The sequence below is a fragment of the Pomacea canaliculata genome, linkage group LG11 (genome assembly GCF_003073045.1).
Source record: "Pomacea canaliculata isolate SZHN2017 linkage group LG11, ASM307304v1, whole genome shotgun sequence".
Classification (NCBI taxonomy): Eukaryota; Metazoa; Mollusca; class Gastropoda; order Architaenioglossa; family Ampullariidae; genus Pomacea; species Pomacea canaliculata.
The window spans coordinates 1,054,112-1,075,656 of NC_037600.1; the positions used below are offsets into that span (position 1 = coordinate 1,054,112).

General features: G+C 43.7%; 2 protein-coding genes across 7 annotated transcripts; both read left to right on the top strand.

The window, feature by feature from the left end:
* The first annotated feature begins 1,446 nt into the window (after positions 1-1,446).
* LOC112575368 lies at positions 1,447-10,548 on the top strand. 4 transcript variants are annotated; one of them, XM_025257179.1, is made up of 10 exons: positions 1,448-1,635; positions 2,490-2,571; positions 4,052-4,316; positions 5,011-5,280; positions 5,604-5,738; positions 6,524-6,616; positions 7,273-7,482; positions 7,648-7,802; positions 8,339-8,468; positions 8,786-10,548. In XM_025257179.1, exons 3-10 carry the CDS (start codon positions 4,089-4,091, stop codon positions 10,178-10,180), a joined length of 2,616 nt encoding a protein of 871 aa, XP_025112964.1. In that variant the 5' UTR covers positions 1,448-1,635; positions 2,490-2,571; positions 4,052-4,088; the 3' UTR covers positions 10,181-10,548. The 4 variants fall into 4 exon arrangements, with proteins under 4 accessions (XP_025112965.1, XP_025112964.1, XP_025112963.1 ...); XM_025257178.1 differs by having other exon boundaries at positions 1,449-1,635; positions 2,490-2,593; XM_025257181.1 differs by having other exon boundaries at positions 1,450-1,635; positions 2,490-2,593; positions 7,651-7,802.
* A 343-nt stretch (positions 10,549-10,891) lies between these two features.
* On the top strand, positions 10,892-21,161 carry LOC112575370. Of its 3 annotated transcripts, none has more exons than XM_025257183.1 (9): positions 10,892-12,388; positions 14,926-15,085; positions 15,335-15,559; positions 16,027-16,164; positions 16,359-16,463; positions 16,788-16,985; positions 17,902-18,050; positions 18,390-18,519; positions 18,810-21,161. In XM_025257183.1, exons 2-9 carry the CDS (start codon positions 15,005-15,007, stop codon positions 20,229-20,231), a joined length of 2,448 nt encoding a protein of 815 aa, XP_025112968.1. In that variant the 5' UTR covers positions 10,892-12,388; positions 14,926-15,004; the 3' UTR covers positions 20,232-21,161. The 3 variants fall into 3 exon arrangements, with proteins under 3 accessions (XP_025112968.1, XP_025112967.1, XP_025112969.1); XM_025257182.1 differs by lacking the exon at positions 10,892-12,388 and adding an exon at positions 12,406-14,250; XM_025257184.1 differs by lacking the exon at positions 10,892-12,388 and adding an exon at positions 12,406-13,651.
* Positions 21,162-21,545: the final 384 nt, after the last annotated feature.

Sequence of the window (21,545 nt, forward strand, 5' to 3'; positions counted from 1 at the left end):
GCTGACTGTGGAGATCACACGGATAGCTGTAAAACCACATTCCAGTGTGTCTGTGAAAGGGCTATAGTGTGTGTGTGAAAGTGTAAGAGTCTGTAAAACAGATTATGTGTGTACAGAGACAGTGACAGAAATTGTGTGTGTGAGGGAGTGTTTAAGAGGGAGGTTGTGTGTATCTGTGTGCGTGCGTGGGTGTTCTCTCAGGCGTATGTATTAATGAGCGTGCGTGTTTGTATACAGTCGATTTAAGGTAAACACGCCCAACAAACCACTTCCACACTTAACCCCCAAAAACACGACACTCCCCCTGTGTCGGATGCTGCACACAAAATACTCTTTGAAGGGAGTTAGAGAAGCCAGATGAAAGTACAAATGACCCTAACCCGTCTGCTCCCACCCCGCCGTGCCACTCAGCTTGTTATCAGCATCGACTAACATCGAGTGATGCAGCCAACCGTTAGGCAACCCTCGCAAAAGGTCGCCGAGATTTCTGAGAAACTGGAGCAGGACCAGGGTCAGGTTCCGTTCCGTGCAGCCATCCAGCAGGCTGTTTCAAGAGTAGTGACGACAGCAACCAGAAGGGGTCTTCAAGTCATCCCTGTTAGCACGAGAAATGACTGACAGCTTCTGCACTCGTGATCTCTCGGGCACAGGACGTACTGACAACACAGACTGGGCAGCTCACTGAGAATGTCAGCACATCACGTGTCCATGACCTGTCTGTGTGGTTTACGGTACATATACAGCTGTTCTTGGACTGCCTGACCCCCGATTAAAGTCGAGAATATCAATGTAACAGTACAGTCAAACATAGGTGGTCAGTTGTACACCTGTCAGCTAGTCACGTCTCTCATGTTTGTTGATTGGTCCACCTTTTGTGTACTTTGAGTGTTCAGTGTTTACATAAAGCTGACAAGGTCTATTTTGGAATACCCCAGCCTGCAAGCACCTCACCCTACACACATATCAGCACACACCAACACACACACACCCACCAACACACACACCAACACATCCACCAACACACACAACAATGCACAATGACAGTCAGAGAGGGACGGAGAGCTGGGACTCAGACCTTGGCATTGTGTAAATATTCCTGGTGGAGCATATAAAGCAGGACACGAATCAATCCAGCTCGTGTCGACATTTACATCTGTGTTGGTAATGACTAGAATAATTTTGGCAGCGGTCCAAACTTGCGAGGGCCTCTAATTGTTCGTTTGTGCTTGTGCAGGACATAGCAAACTCTCACACGGCCCAATAACTCCGTGTGTGTGTGTGTCCACTGACCTGTGACCTTTAGCACCCACTCTATCAGCTGACTTATTTGTAGGAAATGATGTTTTGGTGTTAAGCTTAACAGCGTGTCTGACTGTACGTACGCGCGTTCTCTTGGAGTAGTTCCGGGGTTAAGGGGTCAAACCTCATCTCTTTGCTGACAAAGATTCATTAGCTCACCGCAATATGACCCCAGCTTCTGTATCGGCATGGAGACCAACAAAATCCATAATCTCTCTCTCACACACTCATAGAGGGACACAACAACAACAACAGTCATCTGCACTGTAACTATGGGTTTTCCCGATATTACACAAACTGCTCCGTGATTTCACTTCCCTACCATGGAAAACCAAGGTAAGTCGGAAATTTCGTTTTGTCTTTCGCAATGCTCATTTCTTGAAAACTCTGGTCACACAGTTCCATGAGTTTGCTGTCATCCCAGTTTGTATACAGTAATCAGACTCAGAGATATGTCATAACTTTCTACAAGGAACATTGGCATCTGGTGACTCATTAAATGTGTAGATGATACAATTTGTTACTTGATAAACAGAAATATATAAATAAGAAAAATGAATTTCTGGACGTCTGCCTAAGGAGATAAACTATCCTTGCATTCAGTCAGCCGTGAGGGACATGGGTGGGAAGGCATTTTAAGGTGGAAGAGCGGGGATGGTAGGGTAAAAGGTGAGATTCAGCAAGTGGTCCCCTTGTTATGACATCTGTGACATGTCATGTCCTGGCCATGTCATTGCTGCTTATAGACCCGCCCTACAGATGCTGGTGGTAATTATCGGTGAGTCCTGCAAATGGTATTGGCTACTGACTCAACATCCTTCACGACCACTGCATCTTCTCAGTCGTATTGACAACTCATGTCCTGCTATTGTATTTGGGGCTCACACCCTGTCCTACAATTGTATTAACGACCCATACCCTGCCCTACAATTGTATTAACGACCCATACCCTGCCCTACAATTGTATTAACGACCCACACCCTGTCATAGAATTGTATTTAAGGCCCATACCCTGCCCTACAATTGTATTAACGACCCATACCCTGTCATACAATTGTATTTAAGGCTCATACCCTGCCCTACAATTGTATTAACGACCCATACCCTGTCATACAATTGCATTGGCAGCTCAAATCCCTGTCCTACAACAGCAATGAGACTTATACCCTATCCTGCACTTGTATTGACAGATCATATCCTGCCCTACACATGCAGTGATGTCTGATGCTGTGCCTCACGGTGAATGCTTTCAAGCCTAGACTACAGACTCAAGTATTCCAGGAATACCTCGCTGGTGACTTTCTCTTTTTTTCTGTTCACACCTTACATTCCTTGCGGGCATTGCATGTGTTCCTGTGCAGGCGCCTTGTGTGTGTATGTGTGTAAGTGTGTGTGAAATATTGTTAAGTCGATCGTTTATGTCGACACCCATGAGCTTGCTGCCAGCAGGGGAATACTACATAGATATGTTGTTGTTATCATTATTGTATTGAGGTCGCGCTCCACAGATACATTGACTCATGCCGTGCCCTGCGATGGTATTGACTGAGGCCCTGGGGATGGTATTGTGTGCTAGACTGATCCTACACAGACAAACAATGCCCTTCACACTGGTGTGGTGAGCTGCAGGACAAATCACAAACCTCAGATCAGATGAAAACATTACGATTCTTCCTGACAGTAAAGGAATCTGGCTAGGACTTCAGTCGTCACAAACCCACAAGTGCAAGTAACACTGGAAGAGATGTAGTCACTTGTGGGTGCTGTAACCAGCCTGATAGCACTAGCATGGACGGGTACACTAACAAGCGAAAAGACAGGTTTCCAAGATCACTGTCAGTGTCACATGATCAGAGTGCTCGAGTTTAGGACGATTAATGTTTCGCATCTCTAAAGAGCAAGAAATGAAACAGATGGAGACAAATAAGTCAGTGACTAGCAATCACGTGACCAGTGGAATCAGCCAAGCAGAGACACGTTTTGACAGAACGCAGACATCAGGTTCTTTCAATGATGCCATTCAACCCGTCGAGGAGGGTTTCAAATGACATTACTTTGACTGACACAACATCTCCAAACACTAGCCAACAGTTTGTTAAGACTGAATACTTTATGGGAGCTCGTCCTTTACTGAACTAGGGTCGGTGTGACATCTGTTTGTCGTGTCACACACGATAGTTCAGCCATTGCAAACTAATCTTTGTGTAAGACTGTTTTAGCAATGTGGTTGTGTAGGACAACAATGACACCACGCCTCTGTTGGCTTACTAAATAAAACGATAGTACGAGAGTATTTTAAGACAGATAACTAGTTTTCTTCTCTACAGGCTCATAATCTAAACTTTCCGCCAAGATAACCATTCTGAAGTTACATTGCACATGCACATTCCGCTAACACAAGTTTCCTATAAATCGAGACTTGCTGCTACAAACAGCTCTTGGGATTCCACTTCCAGCTTGAAACTGGACAGGAAAATGTTTTCTGCATGTACGCCTGTTCCATGGCATGTAAGCAGTCCTTTCTGAGTTGTTGGGGAAGCGCATACATAAATGGTTACAATACTGGCGTCCGAACGGAGAGATACCACGGTTCGATTCCCATGTGACGCAGCAAGCTCTCCATAGACAAAACAGCTGTCGGGAATAAGAATGATTCCATAGTAGGTTGGGGAAAGTAAGGCGGCGAGGAAGAGGAGAGAACAAGAGAAAGTTGTACACTTCTAATTCAAAACTTTAACACTGAATGTTCCAGTAACGACTAACGTGTACTGAAATACTTCCTGTCTCACATGGCGAAACCATGGTCATCCTATCCTGGATCTTCTCGACAAGAAAGAAGCGGAAGTGACCTAAAGGGACACGGAAGACGCGAGGAGAAGACTAGTGGTCGGCCGGCAGCACTTTTTTCCAGAACCAAGAAACGTGGGTCTGCGCATGCGCAGAAGCCTGAGAAGTTTGCGGAGATAAAACTCGCCGGAGAAGATGACAGCGAAGACGATAGGACACCAGTGTTTGAGGTAGACACGTCACACCACAGCTGTGCACACGTCACACCACAGCTGTGCACACGTCACACCACAGCTGTGCACACGTTACATCACAGCTGTGCACACGTCACACCACAGCTGTGCACACGTCACACCACAGCTGTGAACACGTCACACCACAGCTCTCAAAGCGTGACAAGACAGCTGCGTGCTCATAGCCTGACAGATATACAAACATCAAGCAGCTGTACCAACATTATATTACCGCAGTAGTGCAATCTTCTACCCACCCATTCATCTCGCAGAAACGTGCAAACAGCCAAACAAACATAAAAATGTTTAAGCAGGTGCGCAGAACTGTAAACACACTAAAAGAGACAAACACACAAACAGGTATTCAAAGAGACACACGCTTCCGTACACGTGCACAAAGATATTTACTGTATCCACGCAGCTGCTAGACACATAACACGTTACCACATAATTCCATATATTTACACGCATACACCACAAAACAACAAAAAACACCACATACAAACATATTCTCTCTCTCACACACATATATATATATATACATCTTTCAACGTTTGAAATAAAGTAAAAATAAAGGTCTTTACCTAGTTTCTGTACTAAAAGTGAGTTTTAAAGGCCTACAATGGTCCATTTTCCTAAAATCTGGGTAAAACTCAGTACACGATATTTTTCTCAATACTTGTTGTGACAGATTCTGCAGCAACTGGACGAGAAGCTCAGAGAACGTGACGAAGATGACCCCCACGAGGTCTTCAACGACTGGTGTGCGGGTCACGCCGCCTCCCAGTTCCCAGGTATCTGGATCAAGGCTATCGCCGTTCCACCCAGCATCCTTAGTGTCAGTCCTGTGAAGGTTCTAGAAACACCCAAGACGAATTCTGTCTCCTTCTTCACTGTCCAGGGACAGGAGAGCGACCAGAAGGGGCGACAAGCAATGATCAAGGTCTTCGCGGCGTTCTGTGTGAGTGTCACATCGTCATGGTCTGAGTGTCAAACATTTATTTGATAATCACTATTATCGCCGTGGATTACATTATTGTCTTCTAAAATATCACGTGAATTTACATGCCCGACTGTATAGAGTGATTCCTTTTCATCCGTTCGTCATTTTTGTTTTGCGTGCGCATATATCATATTCATACACACATATTCACAGATATTCACAAACATTCGCACACAACATTGGCACATTCAAATAAACCACACATACATTCACTCACATACTCAAACTCTGTCTGCACTCAGTCCGCCATAACCATTCTTATGTTCGTGTCCACACATCAGTTGCTGAATGAGAGTATGGAGCGAGAAGGTCGACCCACCATGTTCGTCATGGCTAACGTTCACTCCGACAACGTGCTGGGCTGGTTGAAACGAGGCCAACGGCGGGACAAGACACTGGAGGACAGACTTCCTCACGTAAGGATAATGGCCATTGTTTACAACACACCTAGGGCAAGGGCTACACAAAATGAAGGGCAATGTCAGACTCTTGATTCCGTCACACACGCACGCACGCTCCCAAACACACACAAACACACACACAAACACACACACACAAACACACACACTATACTTGCCCTGTAGTAGAGGTGAAACCACACAGAAACCACCTAAGTCCTTTTAGAAATGTCCTCGTCCTACTGTATTGGTAGATGTATAGACAAGCGTACTAACTCAGCATGTGGACCAAAGTAACAAACGTTCGCTCTTGAACCATTGTTGACCTGTGACCTTTATACAAAATTTACCAATCCTGGTCACAACAACATTAGACCATTACAGAAAATCTGACCTGTCCACTGCTGCTTACAAAAACAGACGCTGATGTCTGAATAAAGCCAACAGTTAACCTATATTTAGTATACTTACTCGTTAAGACTGCTAAAACAATAATATTAATGTCAAATATCTTCTAGAAGGTAAATCACACTAAGTATCTAATCTATCGAGGTATCGATGTCTATATATCCGTATATTGATTTATACATATTTCTCTATTCCTATTTATCTATTTTTGTCTAAAACCTCTCCGTCTATATCTACTCGTATATCCATCTGTATATATATATAAACATACACCCATCCATACATTTATCCATCCACCTATCAATCTATATCTAGCTACCCATCTTTATACCTATCCTTCTATGTCTCCATCCATCGGTACTAAGTGTAGTTTTTATTTATAAAAATGTGGCTAGGTTTTCAAGTGGGAATCGTACACGTGCCTCCCAGGCGGAAGGCATGTTGATGATATTATCGTCGTGCACAAAGACAGAATTCTTCTTGTGCAGGTAACTTCCTTCTCTCTGTCTCTTTCTCCATAACTTCCTTACTTCTCTTTCGTTCCATGTTTACGAGGGAAAGGCGGTGGCTGGAGGGGACGCGAGTCACCAGAAAATAATGTTGAGCGTATCTGCCAGCAAGAAAGTCCACCACCACATAGAAAGGTTGCAGACTAGCTTTAGATAAACGAATTTGTGCTTTAGCAGTTGCATTAATACACAGTAAAGGAAAATGTTGTGAATGTAGTTCTACTTTACGTACAAGGTATTTGTTATCATAAGATGGAGAGAAAGTTTAGTTCGCTGCACCCAGAGGATAACTTCATCAGCAAAGGTCCTGTCATGCTATTACATCCAAATAAAACAAAACATCACCAACAAATGTCCTGTCCAGCATTCAGATCCAGACAGAACTTCATCAGACACATCATGTCACACCACAACTTCACAAGCAACATTTAGGTCACGTCGCTACATTCAAACAGCAACTTCATCACGAATGTCACGCCACGCCCATTCATCTACAGCTGTAGACTGTCATTGTACAGGTAACGGTCGGAATGTGGCAGTAGGGTCAGAAGTAGATTTCACAGCAGCAGTAAGATCGCACCACTAAATCCAGGTGTTTGCCCATCAGTGATGAAGTGGTGAAGTTGTTTCATCAGGTGAAAGCCGTCGGATCCAGCGAGAGCAGCAGGCGACCGGAAGTGGTTCAAAAGAGCGTCCAGAGTGCCTGCAAGCAGCTAGAGGAAGGTCGCGCCCACTTCAACACGCTCATGGGCAGGTCACGTGACCCTCAAGACGACCAGGTGCAGCTCGTTGTGGCCACGCCCATGTTGTCACGTGAACACAGTGCAGGCCTCTCGCAAGATCAGGTACCCGGGCTGCCACAAGTCTGCAGACATGGCAAAACAAACAACCAAACAAACAAACAAACAAACAAACAAACAAACAAACAAACAAACAAACAAAAAAAACAGAAACACTATGCCTTGAATACTTCTCTTCATAAGTGACTTGAACAAGTGTAATTTGTTCAGCAGGTCCACCTCCTGTGTCGAGACGATCTGTTCGAGGACAACATCACGGAGGCTGCGGGAGAGAGGGACATCTCCAAGTTTCGTGCTTGGTGGGCCGCGCTGCCCTCAGCCACCCCAAACCTTGAAGCTAAGCGCATGTCAGAGACTGTGGGCAAGTGAGTCACCAGGCTCCAGGCTTCTGCTCTTGGACTGGTATTCCCAATGCCAGTATTCTTGATTTCGGATTATCAGTCTTACAATGACCGGAAGTGGCAGAGTGGAATGCTGGGATACTCCAACACTGTACATGATACTAATAATGTAGGGGTGGAAATAGCATGCGAAAGCAGAACAAGCATTTTTTTAAAAATCATTGTCAAAGTCTGTAAGAAATTATGTTTAACATTATTAGACGTTTATGCTAACATGGCAACCCCATGGTAACCCCATGATGAATAAAAATGTAACTGCCATCAAATATACTTTCACATTACCGCTCGTCTATTGAATTTATTCCGGTTTCTTGAAAAAAAGTGGCAGTAATGGAAGTAAGAAGTCTCTAGCAGACGTTTCTTCCATTTTCTCTCTGCGCATGCCCATACTACTCGCTTACAACAACGTCTTCTGCAAAACATAAAATTCAATTTTTAGAATAAATGCAATATTTATAGACTACGTGTTTCATAAAGTATGTGTTCACTCACCTGCACAGGTACGTTGGGCTTTTGTCGACGCCGGTAGTCATTAAAAAGGGCAACGAGCATCACTTGTATCGTCATCCTCATCAAATGATCACCGTGACCTCTCGCCTTTTCAGACGAGATATTCTGTCCGAGAAACAGGTACGGCACACCTTTTACAATGAAACAGGTATGGCATACCTCGTACAATGTTTCACCAAAATTTATTATCTTCATCTATTTTTTTATGGAATAGTCTGGTTGCCTAGCGTTGGAGTTTCTCTCGTAAAAAAATATGCAATAAATTTTGACCGTTTTCCAAAATACAGTTCATATGCCATCCATTTGACATTTTTCTAAAATACTGTTTCTCCGTACAAAGAATAACACTTGTGGCGGCGATGTTTTTTTCCAGTTTGTATTATTTTGAAATATTATGTAGTCTGTAACTTTCACTTTGTATATTTGCCTCGTGATAGATAAGGGGCATGGAGGAGTTCGACTCCGAGAAATTTGTTTATCTCAGCGGGCCTGAGGCGTCAGGTAAACTACAGGTGATCCTCCGCAAAGCCCACCTGTTCGCCGCCGCAGACCCCGCTAACCGCGTCATCGTCCTGACCATCACCTGCGGGTCCGCGACCTCCTGCATCGACAGCCTCGTGCTGCGCAGCCTGGAGCATGCCATTCCACAGCAGGTCACAGCCCTCTGCTTGGACACATCCGAAGTCAAGCGTGAAGAGGACCTCAGGTCGAAGGTCAACGGTGTGACGTCAGAAGGCGTGCGGAGCGTGCTGTTCCTCGTGGTTAACCTGCCGCCAAAGAATGTCTGCGAGCCGATGCTGAAGCTGCTGCGCAGCGTGTACCCAGAATTCAGCATGTGGTGCGCAGGTGCTCTCAGCGACAAGCCAGACAGTTTCCGGGCGTTCCCCATGGAGATGCTGCTGAGATGCCCGCCGGCCGTCCAGCATCTTCTCCACCACGTCGACTGGAAGGCGGAGCGCAAAGCCTGTTACGTCACGGAAGCCACCCACCTGGAAACCCCCACCACAGGCCCCACCCCCTTGTGCATCAGGCACGAGCGTCACTCGCCTCGGGGCGAAGTAATCAACTGCGCGCGGTGCGCAAATGAAATAGTCGCCATTTTACGAGAACTGGGACAGTTCCATCCAGCACCAAAGAGCACCACAGAGCACCACAGCGCACCACACGTATCGGAGACCTGGAATTTTTCTGTCACAACACACCTGTCAGCGTTTGAAGTGCCTGTCGTTATCCAGCTCAACCTTCCCCGTTACCTGTACAGGAAGGAGGGAAAGATGCTGCATGTGGAGAGCCAGGATTACCACAAGTACATGGACCGTGTCCGACGCTCTGTCTTTCTCCAGGCGCTGAGACAGAAGGGGCTGAAGGCAGAGGTGAAGGTCAAGCTTTCCTGCAACGACTTTGACGAGGTCAGAGTCCGCAACACTCTCCTGACCACCTGGGTGCACGACTTTGTTGGGCTGGAGAGTGGTGTGGTCATCTACCTGCCAGGCGACGAGGCTGCCGGGTCGAAGGGTGAGGTAAAGGTCGAGGGGCATGACGTCCAGAGGGAGATTCCTGTCCCGGGAGTTTTTAAAGATACATCAGCTCCACCGTCAGGTTCCGACGAACACGTGACAGCAGACGAAGACAGGGGTCAGAGGGCGCGAGACGAATGGGCAAGAGCCTCTGCGGAGGAGAGTGGTGACGTGTCGTCAAAGGAGGAGTCGATGATCATGTCGACGCGGTACTGGAGACGGCGCGACCTCCAGCGGTTCAGTGAGTGGGACAAGACTGGCATTCTGTTGGCAGGAAGCACCTGCCTGGCCCAGCTCATTCTCCTTGTCCCGTAACCACGACTCTCACCTGCTTGACTACAAACAATCAAGACAATCCACCCACACACTGACGATACCTACCAACAAGCACTCAACTATTCTCCTGCAATGTAGGCCTCTGTAGATAAATAAACATATTAATGTTTCGTTACAACATATTTGACATCATTTAACAAGTGATGTCATGGTGTCACATTACTATATATAAAACATGTTTATTATTTTTAACAAATGTTAGAAAGTTTCACAATTTGTTTAGAAACACTTTTCGTATTAATATCCGTGTGTACATTGATGAGAACATTTTTAATAAAGTTTACAAATGGGTAAAAGGTCAAATTGTCTTTAATTTAATAGAGAAAATAAAACATTTGGGATGGAAACACCTTAGTACCATTGTGAAAGTTCTGAAAGCAAGTCGACCTTAATTACAATTTTGAGCGCCAGTGTCCATAATGTCTACGATAAACATGTAAAGATAATAGTCTACTACAAGCATTGACAAAACACTATATTTCACCGTCTTGTTTTAAATATATCTATATCGTCTCCTGGAAGTCTTTTTTCCTACACAAATATAATTGTATGTTTATTTTACTGATTCGTGAACATTCTTTGAATGGGAGAAAGAAAATAAAAACAACGTGACATAACCCTCCCCACGAAACCCTCTCTCCCCCAGCCCAGGAAAAATTTCAGAACATAACAAGTAACTAGAAATGTGAGGTATTGTGTAACATCATTTGGTTTTTATATTTGTTTATATCATCTAACGGGTATGGGCTTCCTGTTGTCGATTTGTATGTTTTTTTTACGACAACGACGACGACGACGACGAGGATGATATTGACGACGACGACGATGATGATGTTGACGACGACGACAATAGTTTATTCACATTAACGTTCGCATGTAGTTATTCCCGTTTACGTGTAACATGAAAGTGCGAATCCTTGAGGTAAGCACATGCATCAGTAGGGTGTGTGTATGTGTGCTCGCGTGCTTGGCTGCTCCACTTATATTTAAGTTGGCTTTGATGACATGAGCAAGACAGAAAACATATCATGTACATTATGTCACGTGGTCTCTGATATAAACCATCGGTGACACAAACACCACAGGTTGTCTACACCTGCACACTGCACACTTAAAGATTCAAGGAAGTTTGCTCAAGGGAAAAACCAAACCTCGATAGTGGAAACACAGTTCAAAAATAAAATCCTGAATATATTTATAGCTTTTTGTGTTATCCTTAGAAACAGTCTTATATTACTTGGAAGACAAACATTACTGTGTGCATGGGAATCTACATTGGGGAAGTACATAAGGGCTGAGAATGAGCAGAAACACTTAATGACGAGAAATCCGGACCTGAGTGCACGTGCACGTCCCGCTGTGGGGGAAGGGGATTCTCCACAATGAGGTCATGACCCGCAGAGTAGGTCAAGCATGCAGGCGGACTCCCGCCACAGACCAGCTGACTGCGCGACAGGTTTCCACAGTTTGAAGACCGTCCCTTCCACGGAGTGCACCCGGCTTTGGCTTTACTATTCTCCACACAACCAACTAAGGAGTCAGCCAAAAAAAAAAAAAAAGATAACACCACGACAATGAAAAAAAAGTGCATAGGTGATTCGGATATCATTCGTTTTGACAGCCAGTCCGTTGATTATGTTTGGGACAGCGTGTCCTGACTGCTGAGGTCATCGTGTGAGTGGGTGACCCACCACCGAGTGATTGTTTAGCTGTGGCTGCAGTCTACTCACTCCGATCGCTCCTTCTCTTTCCCTTAGAATGCACGAGAGCAAAATCGCAGACTTTTGTGGACTCCAAGGTCGGCTAAGTGTTGGTGTGTGATAAAAAGAAGAAAAGAAGCCCCACTCACACAAGATATCAGACTAGAGAGCACACCCGAGGAGTACGAGCTAGAATTGCAGTGAACAGTTCTTCTTGAACACTTCCGTCCTCTTTCCTGGAACGACAAAGACTACCTGCGCTAGGACTTCAAGGAGCCGCGACTACCCGGTGGTCCGGTCAGGGTGTTTAGCTACCCACATAATAAGCGGATCAGTCCGCATACATTGGAAAGCAGCTCGGGCTTCAATAATATCTTGTCTGGAATGTTAAGAGTAATTTGTGAAGAACTATTTTTCATCCTTCGAGCTGTTCTTCGTCTCTGCCGAGTTGACACAATGTGTGACGTTTAAAAGCCGTTACTGGAAGGTAAGCAGTTTCAAAAAGTAAACACCTATTCAGAGAATTTTATCCATCACAATGAGATTAACTTTGTAGTTTTATAAATGCAGAACGTTATTTATGTTGTAGTGACTGCTTATTACCAAGATGCAAGGAAACAAAAATTCGCCTTTTTTTCCAAAATTTGCTCAGAGCGCTTTATGTAAGTCATACATAGACTAAATCACCAACAGCCATGCACCCACATTCGCACATAGCAGCCACGCTCACTTGTACAACATTCACTCACTCATACACACAGTACACGACAGACACCCGTCCTGCACGCTCATGGTCACGAGGCACAGGATGCTTGTTAGAGCATTATTATCGCTACGATCGTCACGAACATCCACAACACCATAGCTTGTCTACACCGGGACTGTGCATCATAGCAAGGAAAATGGCTCACTCATGCCATCAACTTCTGCTGGACAAGTGGCCCAGAATAAGTTACCCATCAAATTCTCCTGGCCACGTTATCCTAAAATTACCCTGTCCAAGCTACCCGTTAAATAAGTTATGCTGGCAAAGTTACCCGCTAAATAACTTTTTCCTACCCAAGGTACCGTTGTTACCCTGTCCAAGCTACATGTGAAGGTCTCCTGGCCAGGAGTTACTCTTTTTAAATTACTCGTTAACTAAGCTCTCCTGGGTAAGTAATTACCCGTTAAGTACGTTCCTTGCCCAAGCTACCCGGAATGGCATTAATGGAGGGATTTGTGATCGATATCGGGGTGGGTTGGTGGGGATATAATACAGGCAGTTGTCGACTTTTATCAAACGGGCACAGAGGTGACATTGTCCCTTGGTTGACACTGAGGTTGTCACCGTCTCCTCCACACTGTCTCCGCACACACGCACGCAAGCACACAAATATATGTCGAAAGAGTACGTGTCTCTCAGGGCATTGTATATATATGTGTGTGTGTGAGACAGAGAACTAGAGAAACTGTGTATCCGTGTGAGGCCTGTATGTTTGTGTGTGCGTGCATACATGTATATTTTTCTGTACAGCTATGCATGTTTGTATGTGCCTGGCTGTATGTATGTATCTTAAGTAAGCGTGTTTCAGAGAAACCCCACGTTCAATATAATCTCTCACTTGAAAGGCACCTTTCCCACCTACGTACCCGACCCACGTATCCACCCTTTTCAAGTGGGGTGCCTTACGATACCTTTATTCAAGTGGCTCATATTCAGTCGCACAATGGAACAACGCACACCACAAATGTCTACCGCTTACACATCGTAAGTACAAACACCAACAACGGTTTGTTGCTTGAACCCTTGGCTACATTTATGCTAATGTTGTTTACAGTTATATTACCTGCTACCTTGACGTCAGCCATACTACAATAGTGTTCTCGCTACACCGCTTTATTTACCTTTTATGACCCTAGATTTGTTAGCCTTATTTATGTCCCCCCTAACATCGTTCAACAGACTCGGTGTAAACTTGAGCAATTCAACCTGGAGTGTGGACGAAAAAGGTTTGTTTCATGAAAAAAATAATTCTTCCTTGGAAGCGCATTGGCTGATTAAAAATATTATTTCTCAACAGAATGAAAAGGGGTCGCAAACGTGTGAGCTTCCTGTTAATAATAGGCCATCTCACCGTCGCACAGTGTAAAGGAGAGTAATGTAGCCGTATAACCGCTGTGTTGCTGTGTGGAGGCCGCTGACTCAACAAGGAGCGAAAAATCCTTTGAGCGTCTGGTTCACCGAGGACAGCTACGTCGACCTCCGACCTCTGAACCCTGTACAAACTATTGCCAGCATCACAAACCTGTTACAAACACGTTAGTGATTCCGATGGCGCACCAGTCTACTGCCACATGACCATGCACGTGGGTTACTAATCCACAAATAGTGCTGATGATATGAAACTAAGGAAATTCTGCTGCCTTAGGAAACGTTTTTGTTTGTGACAAATGGAGTAAAACCCTTGTTGTTACAGCGTATTATTGGATGTTTCTAAGAAATTCTTGAATCAGATGGGAAAACTTTCCTATTACGAGAGATCGACGAGATTATGCTATAATACTATATTATGCTATTAATACTATATTATGCTATATTAATATAATATTATATGCGAAGGAGGTATAAACATTAATCGATCGGAACACACAATAAGGAGGAAAAAATTTGTTCCGGACTGTAGTGATAACCAGCATCATGGCTTGGTTTGAAAGCACGCATTTATTTATCAGTCGAAGTTATGAAAAACCAACGGAACGCCAAGAGATATGACGAAAAGATTAGTTCTGCAAGTGGAATAGAGAAATAAAGTCCACGGTAGTGACTGTACATTACATCAGGGTTCACTGCTGAGGCCCCACTTTCCGATAAAATTAATGATGGGAGATATGTTGTGATAGTACTTTGATCGGCAGTTTGATCATCAACTTCTGAGGAGGAAGGGATAAATAATGTTCTTTCTTCTTCCCATCACAGCCCAAACTTTAGGTGCTATACAATGACAGAGCTTACAGTAACTTTCTTCTTGAATCATTTTAAAGAAAGTGAAAGACAGAACAACAGGTGGCTGGATCAGAATTGTTCTACATCAACTACACGACAGCCTCTTGGCACAGCAACATGGCAGAACGGAGGACTCAGAGTGCAAAGGCAACCACACAAACAGACGAACGTGTGGAGGAAGTGGTCAGGTTTCTGCAGGTGAGTAGTTGCCACACATCACACTCACGATGATAGCGGAGTGCTCGTGCGTGTGGGTATGCATGGATGAGTGTGTCAGCGCGTTAGTGAGCGCGTGCGTGCATGTTCATCATTATGCCTATTGACTAGAATGGTCATGAAGCGAGTGTCGTTATCGAGTTAAGTGCCTGAAGAAAATCAAAAAGAAGTAAAGAACGAAGAAAAGAAATTTTTTATGAGCATTAAAGTTATTGAAAAAAAAAATGACAGGAGGTAAGCCAGTGTCGAGACTCGGATGCTACCAAGAAGTGCTTCGCTCAACATGCACGGAGCCAGTTCCCAGACATCGGCAAAGCGGCCATCACTGTACATCCTTACTTCCAGTGCTGCAGCGATAAATTCGAGGAAGTAGATGGATTCTATTGCATCAAGTCCTGCCAAGAAAGCGACAAAAGAGGAGATGCCGCACATCTCCAAGTCTTCATGACTTTTAGGGTAAGATGCTAGCAAAGTGCTAATAGTTTAGCCTGAAGCTTTGAAGGGTAGTTAATTACTATTATCAAGAAACATCAAGTATCGCCAGTGTCGCCATGGTTAGACAAGTATTTATTAAAGGTAAACCTTGTAAGGACATCTAATCTCTAAATTTGTACATCGGTCATGGCAGGTACTCGGGAAGCACTTTTCCCCAACAAGTTAGCCTACCTCGGCTAAAACACTCATAGATACTCCCGCCGTTTACCCGCGCTTGCTTGAATTTCTTCACTTTGACAGAAATTCCATCTCGTCAACACCGAGTGATGACCATCGCAATGCTTTGTTTTAATAAGTGAATAACAGAAATAGATTGCATCTTTCTGTTAACATTGTTTTCGTGTGTATAACCTATAGTACGATGTCTCGCTACATACAAGCCTTCATCTTTGCTGAGTGTTCCAAGGCATCATCGTTCTTTTGTGCAGCTTTTCAACGACAGATTAGAGAGAAATAAGGAGCCAGCAATGTTTCTGATGTTGGGAATTCACTCCGACAACATCTTGGCCTGGTTGAGACAGGACACGGACGTTTGTAAAGTAACCGGAAGAAAAGAAATACAACAGGTAACATTTTAGTCTGTATTCTGTTTGTTTGGTCTTATATTTACGATGCAAAACTGGACGGCAAAGTGTATTTTTTTAAAAGATGCAGGATAGTTGCCTGGTTAAAACGGGTGTTTACACACTTCGTCTGTGTTTATTATTGCCATCTGTGCATTATCGGATTTTTAAAATACGCCTTTATTGGCCTGTTACAGAATATTGAACAAGTGAGAAGATTCGTCCGTATCCTGGGCTTGCAGAATAGAAGGAACGCACCTGATCTCATTGCACTACACAGAGATCGGATCGTCTTTGTAGAGGTCAGCTGGGAGCTCATCCCTCAATTCTTCCATCCATCCGTCTCCTAAGAGAACCTGCCCTCATCATTTGTCCATTTTCTTTGCAATACCCACCTTCTCATTAACATCTCACTAAAAGTAAAATTTATATTGGGTTTCTTTGCAATGTCCTCCAGTAGAATAAGTTAAGAATTTTAAATAAGTGTCAGGAACCTTTATGTTAGTTTGAATTGTAATGTGTCGTTCAGTTTTATTCATCAACAATTGTTTGAGCTTCTAAAAACTGTCGACTCCATGGCCCTCAAGACAACAGAACAAATAGGTGATGTTTTTCACTTGTTAAAGGTGAAAAGCGTTGGGTTGGCGACGACACCTACACCAAAAGACATCGACGACGCGATAATAAAAGCTGAAAAGCAGCTCAACGAGGGAGTACAACTTTTTCAAGAAATCATGAACACCCAAGAGAAATGTCACGTGGTAAAAGTCATCGCCCTTCCAGGAGTCGCTAGCAAGGTGTTGTGTACCCGACCGTTAAGCAAGGTAAGGAAAATAAATCTGTGTCAAAGGATAACATGACCCAATTATAAAATTAAACTTACAACTGACTGCAGTTGTTAGTTTGTTAGAAAAGTGCTCGGTTTTTATCCATTAATTTTGTTTCTAGAAAACACTGTCCTAAAGCCGTACTTCTGACGCTACTAATGCTGCTTGCGAGTCGAAAATATTAAAATTAAACTAGGGGAAAGACTATCACAAATGGAATTTATCTGTGACAGTCAACAGTTCCTATCAAAATAATTCATCAACTGAAACTATGTGATTCTTAAATTAATTCTCCTGATTGACTTCCATCCCAGATGATACTGTGGCAACATCTGCATGATTCCATGAAAAATCCCAGGTTATTCTTGGGAAAGTTTTGCATATTTCCCTTGTGATGTTTGGACAAATATTTACAATTCATATTTCAATTTGCAGAGAAAGAGTGTGAAGAACTGTTTGTCATGAAAAGAAAAAAAGTTAAAGGTTTAATTCAAAGGTTTTATTTTAATTTTATTCTATTCAGATATGAAAACGCACATAACTTGGACAAGCAATAATCGAAAGTAAAACCAGAACACCGGGACGACGACGACGACGACGACGACGACGACGACGACGACGACGACGACAACAACAACAACAAAAAAATAGTGTGACTCTAAATTGATCCTCCAAGTCACTGTAGATCGGGGTGAGGCCGATAAAATGAGAGGTGAATCCGTATTCACAGACGTTTGTGGTAACCTTTAGACATCGGAATTTGTTGTTTTTTTGTGTGGCGTCGGACATTTATGTTGGACCCACACATTTAAAGGTTGCCAACTATAGTGTTTACAGCCAGTCCAATTAAAAATATTTTAACAGAAAAAGAATTGTTTATTAAAATGCGTTTTTTTTCACAATCTACCCACAGGATGTTACCTTTCTGTGCCAAGACCACCTCTTGAAATTCGATATTCAAGTTCCAGAAGCAGAAACAGACCTGAGCGCTTTTCGTCAATGGTGGGGAAACCTTCTCTACACGAATGTTGACAGTCAGTTTCTGCAGGAAATTGTGGGAAAGTAAGCGCAGTCTCCTTCTCATATTTACTGTCCCTGTCATGTTATGTCAGTAGTCCTTGTCACTCATCTGTCTTGGGTACATTATGTATCAATCCACTTTTCAGCAAGTTTAAGAAAATTGTAATAAATTCAGGTTATGTAACTCCAATGCACTTAAATCGCGCTGATGTACTGACTAGTAGCAATTGAATTGCCCCTGGGGATCAATACAGTTGCATTGTATTGTACTAAAAAAAGGTCTACTAAATTGTGACGATGTTAACATATGGTCAAGGTGTGTTCATATTAAAAGGAATCCAGTAAAGGCAAACTAAAGTTTTAAGACTGAATGTTTGACAGGTATGTGGGGCTGTTGTCAACTCCTGTGATCATCAGAGACGGTAACGTGGCTCACCTGGATCGTCACCCGAAGGATGGCATCAGTCAAATCCAGCGTCGTTTTCAGAGGAGGATTCTGACACAGGAACAGGTACTTTGAAGACTGTAACTGACAAATCCCAAATAAAATCTTTCGCGCATTTTGGTTTGATAGTTACATCTGTAGTTTACTCAAGCAGCACAACATTTTGTCAATCAGCTTCTGGCATAGTTCTCATATCAGGGCGCTCACATAAACCCTCGTGCAAAGTGAACGCTGTTCTCGTCATTACAGAAACGTTGCGTGAGCGCGTGCATGAAGGTGAAGCTGTGGGCAGGTCTAGAAAAATGTAAATTATTGTTCGCTGTAAAATCTGACATGCTCTCTTATTTACGTTGCAGAAAAAGGCTCTAGAGCAGTTCAAAGACAAAAGCCGCGTTTACCTGAAGGGACCCGGAGGATCGGGAAAGACGTTGATACTGATTATCATGGCCAGAGAATTTCTAAAGCGACCGGACAATCACGTGATCGTCGTTAACATGAACCGCGGCGCCAAAGGCTTGTGTATCGGCAAATACGTCTTCGAGCAAATCAAGGTTCAGGTCAAAGATCAAGTCAAGGGTCATGACAGGCGCGTTTACGAGATTTGCATTGACATTGGTCATCACAACTACAGAGAAAATTTTGTCTCGGATGTATGTAAAGCACTTCCTGAAAAAACCGACATGAAAAAAGCGCTTTTTATCGCAGACGAGGTTCACGTTCACATCTTTTGGTCAGACATTATGAAAACGTTCCAGAACGACTTTAAAGAATCTACCCTGTTGTGTGCGGGTTTCTTCAGCGAGAAACCCGAGACTTTTGACGAGCTTTGCCTTAAAGTTGTGACGCGCTGCCCCCCTGCCGTGCAGCATCTGCTGTACAGCGTGGATTGGAAAGAAGACAGACGGTCGTGCTACGCTCCTGGGTTCACTTGGCAGACTGAGATCCTGCTTAACGGGCCTCTCCCACTGTGCATCCGGCACAAGGACCATCAGACAGGGGGCACTGTCCTCGAATGCGAGCAGTGTGCCCAGGAATTGGCTCAGGTGCTGAAGGAGCTCACTCCCGACATTTTCAGTCGCCGCCCTTCGTCAGCACCTCCCGCCAAAGGTCACGACCTCCACTCCAGTACTAGTGCTGCGTTGCTAGTCAACATTCCTCGCGATGTGTATAGAGACAACGGCAACTTTCCACAGTATAAAGACATTAGCAAAGAAAAATATGAGGAGCATATGAAGAAGATAGGACGATGTCCTTTCGTATGGAACCTTCGTCAGAATAATATTAATGTAACAGTGGACGAAGAACTTGGCAGCAGAAACCTCGACACTGACAAGAGAGGCGTGCTGACCACCTGGGTGTACAATTTCCTTGGTCTAGAGTGTGGCGTGGTCATTTTTCTTCCGGGAGACTTTCCTTCCCGTCCAGCAGCAGAAGTCGATGTCTCCAAGCAGACGACAGAGCGGGTTAGAGATATACCCGCTCCAGGTGTGAATCCTCGGAAGGATGCCGCATCAGGTAGAAACCAGATGACGCCGCCCTTCGAAGTAACTCAGCGACTGGAAGAGACCTCGGAGACAGGGGATAAGGAAGCAGCTAGCGGAGGAAGAAGAGGCGGAGAAGGATCCGAAGTAGGAGAGAGAGAAGGAAGAGAAAAAGTGTGTTTACCGGAACTGCACTGGCGACGTGATGACTTGGCGAGATACAGCGACTGGGACAAGACCAACATGGTGCTGGCGGGCTCCAGGTGCTTGTCACAACTCATTCTCCTTGTGCCATAGCAACATAAAGATGACTGTCATGTCATAGCAAGATGATGACTATTACTGTGACACAGTAGTATAAAGATGACTGTCAGTAATTGAACAAGACGGTCAATATAAGAGGCACTCGAGGGCTTGACACTAAAGTGAACAGAGGAAAAACTGGCTTTCAAATGTGATGGTGTAAATTTGCAGCTTCATGCAGGACCTGGTCACTTCCACACAGAGCCACAGTGACAAAAACTGTTCTGAGTTGTCTTACTGCTTATGTGTTGGTGACCCGCCTTACATCTTCTCTACGCGGGCGACTTGTGGCTTCTTTTTATTCGCTCTCGCGTTCTTTGGTCCCGTTAAACGGACTTTTGGTCCAAATAGGCGAATAATATTAAGCTTTTGTAATAGGACCGTGTGTGTGTGTGTGTGTGTGTGTGTGTGTGTGTGTGTGTGTGTGTGTTAGAATTTGGTCCAATTAAAGCGGCTGGTCCACTTAACGGTCTTAACCGGATTCGACTGTATTTTGCTCAAATAACTTGCTTTTGTATCCCATGCTCCAAGCAGTTTTCGTCTCTGTTATATATTATATCATTTATTCTATTCTTCCTTCTAAGCGAGTATTTCTGTCTTCTTTAAAGTTTTTACTGGTCTCTTGAACCTCACTATTTACCGTCTGTTAATCTGTGTTATTGACAGTCTTTTGACCCATGTTACTGGTCCATTTTAGTAGAGTATGTCTAATTCTCTTGTCATTTTCGTTCAGAAATCTGCGACTTAAAAAAAAGAAGATATCTAAGACAAAGGATATTTTAAATTATTTCATTTATAAATGACCAGCAGTTAACAAGATATTCATTTATGAGTTGGACTTGAAAATGTTAAATGCTCCAATAATTTCGATCATAACGAGATCAATGATCATTACATTAATAAATAAAGAAGAGCTGAGATCGACCTGGTGTTATTGTTATGTTTACTTTTGTTCTCCATCTGTCTGCCTCTTTTTACTGGTAATAAATGAACTATAATTTCTGCTTTTTACATTTAACATTTTTTGCTGCGAAAGTGAGTGCAGTCAACTAGATAAACAGTAATGTTTCGGTATATCATATCAAATAGTTCTTTTATTCCACTGAAAACCTAAAGCTGATAACCAAACATTAATTTGTCGTAGCATAACTTGCAAGTTTGCAAAGAATTCATGTCTTTGACAGATTAATTGTTACTTTAACTTACAAGCACATATAAAAATAGTATTGAAGACAAACTAATCATTAATCCCCTTTCATACTATAAATGTGTTTAACATTTGACAATTGATATATTTTAACGAGCACT

What these genes read in the sequence shown, in the direction of transcription:
- LOC112575370 (XM_025257183.1), top strand. Translation starts at nt 15,005, where the DNA reads ATGGCAGAACGGAGGACTCAGAGTGCAAAGGCAACCACACAAACAGAC. An exon ending in AAGTGGTCAGGTTTCTGCAG is followed by an intron (nt 15,086 to 15,334) that starts GTGAGTAGTTGC and finishes AAAAAATGACAG; the next exon opens with GAGGTAAGCCAGTGTCGAGA. An exon ending in GAAGAAAAGAAATACAACAG is followed by an intron (nt 16,165 to 16,358) that starts GTAACATTTTAG and finishes GGCCTGTTACAG; the next exon opens with AATATTGAACAAGTGAGAAG.
- LOC112575368 (XM_025257180.1), top strand. Translation starts at nt 4,089, where the DNA reads ATGGCGAAACCATGGTCATCCTATCCTGGATCTTCTCGACAAGAAAGA. An exon ending in ATAGGACACCAGTGTTTGAG is followed by an intron (nt 4,317 to 5,010) that starts GTAGACACGTCA and finishes TTGTTGTGACAG; the next exon opens with ATTCTGCAGCAACTGGACGA. An exon ending in ATATTCTGTCCGAGAAACAG is followed by an intron (nt 8,469 to 8,785) that starts GTACGGCACACC and finishes GCCTCGTGATAG; the next exon opens with ATAAGGGGCATGGAGGAGTT.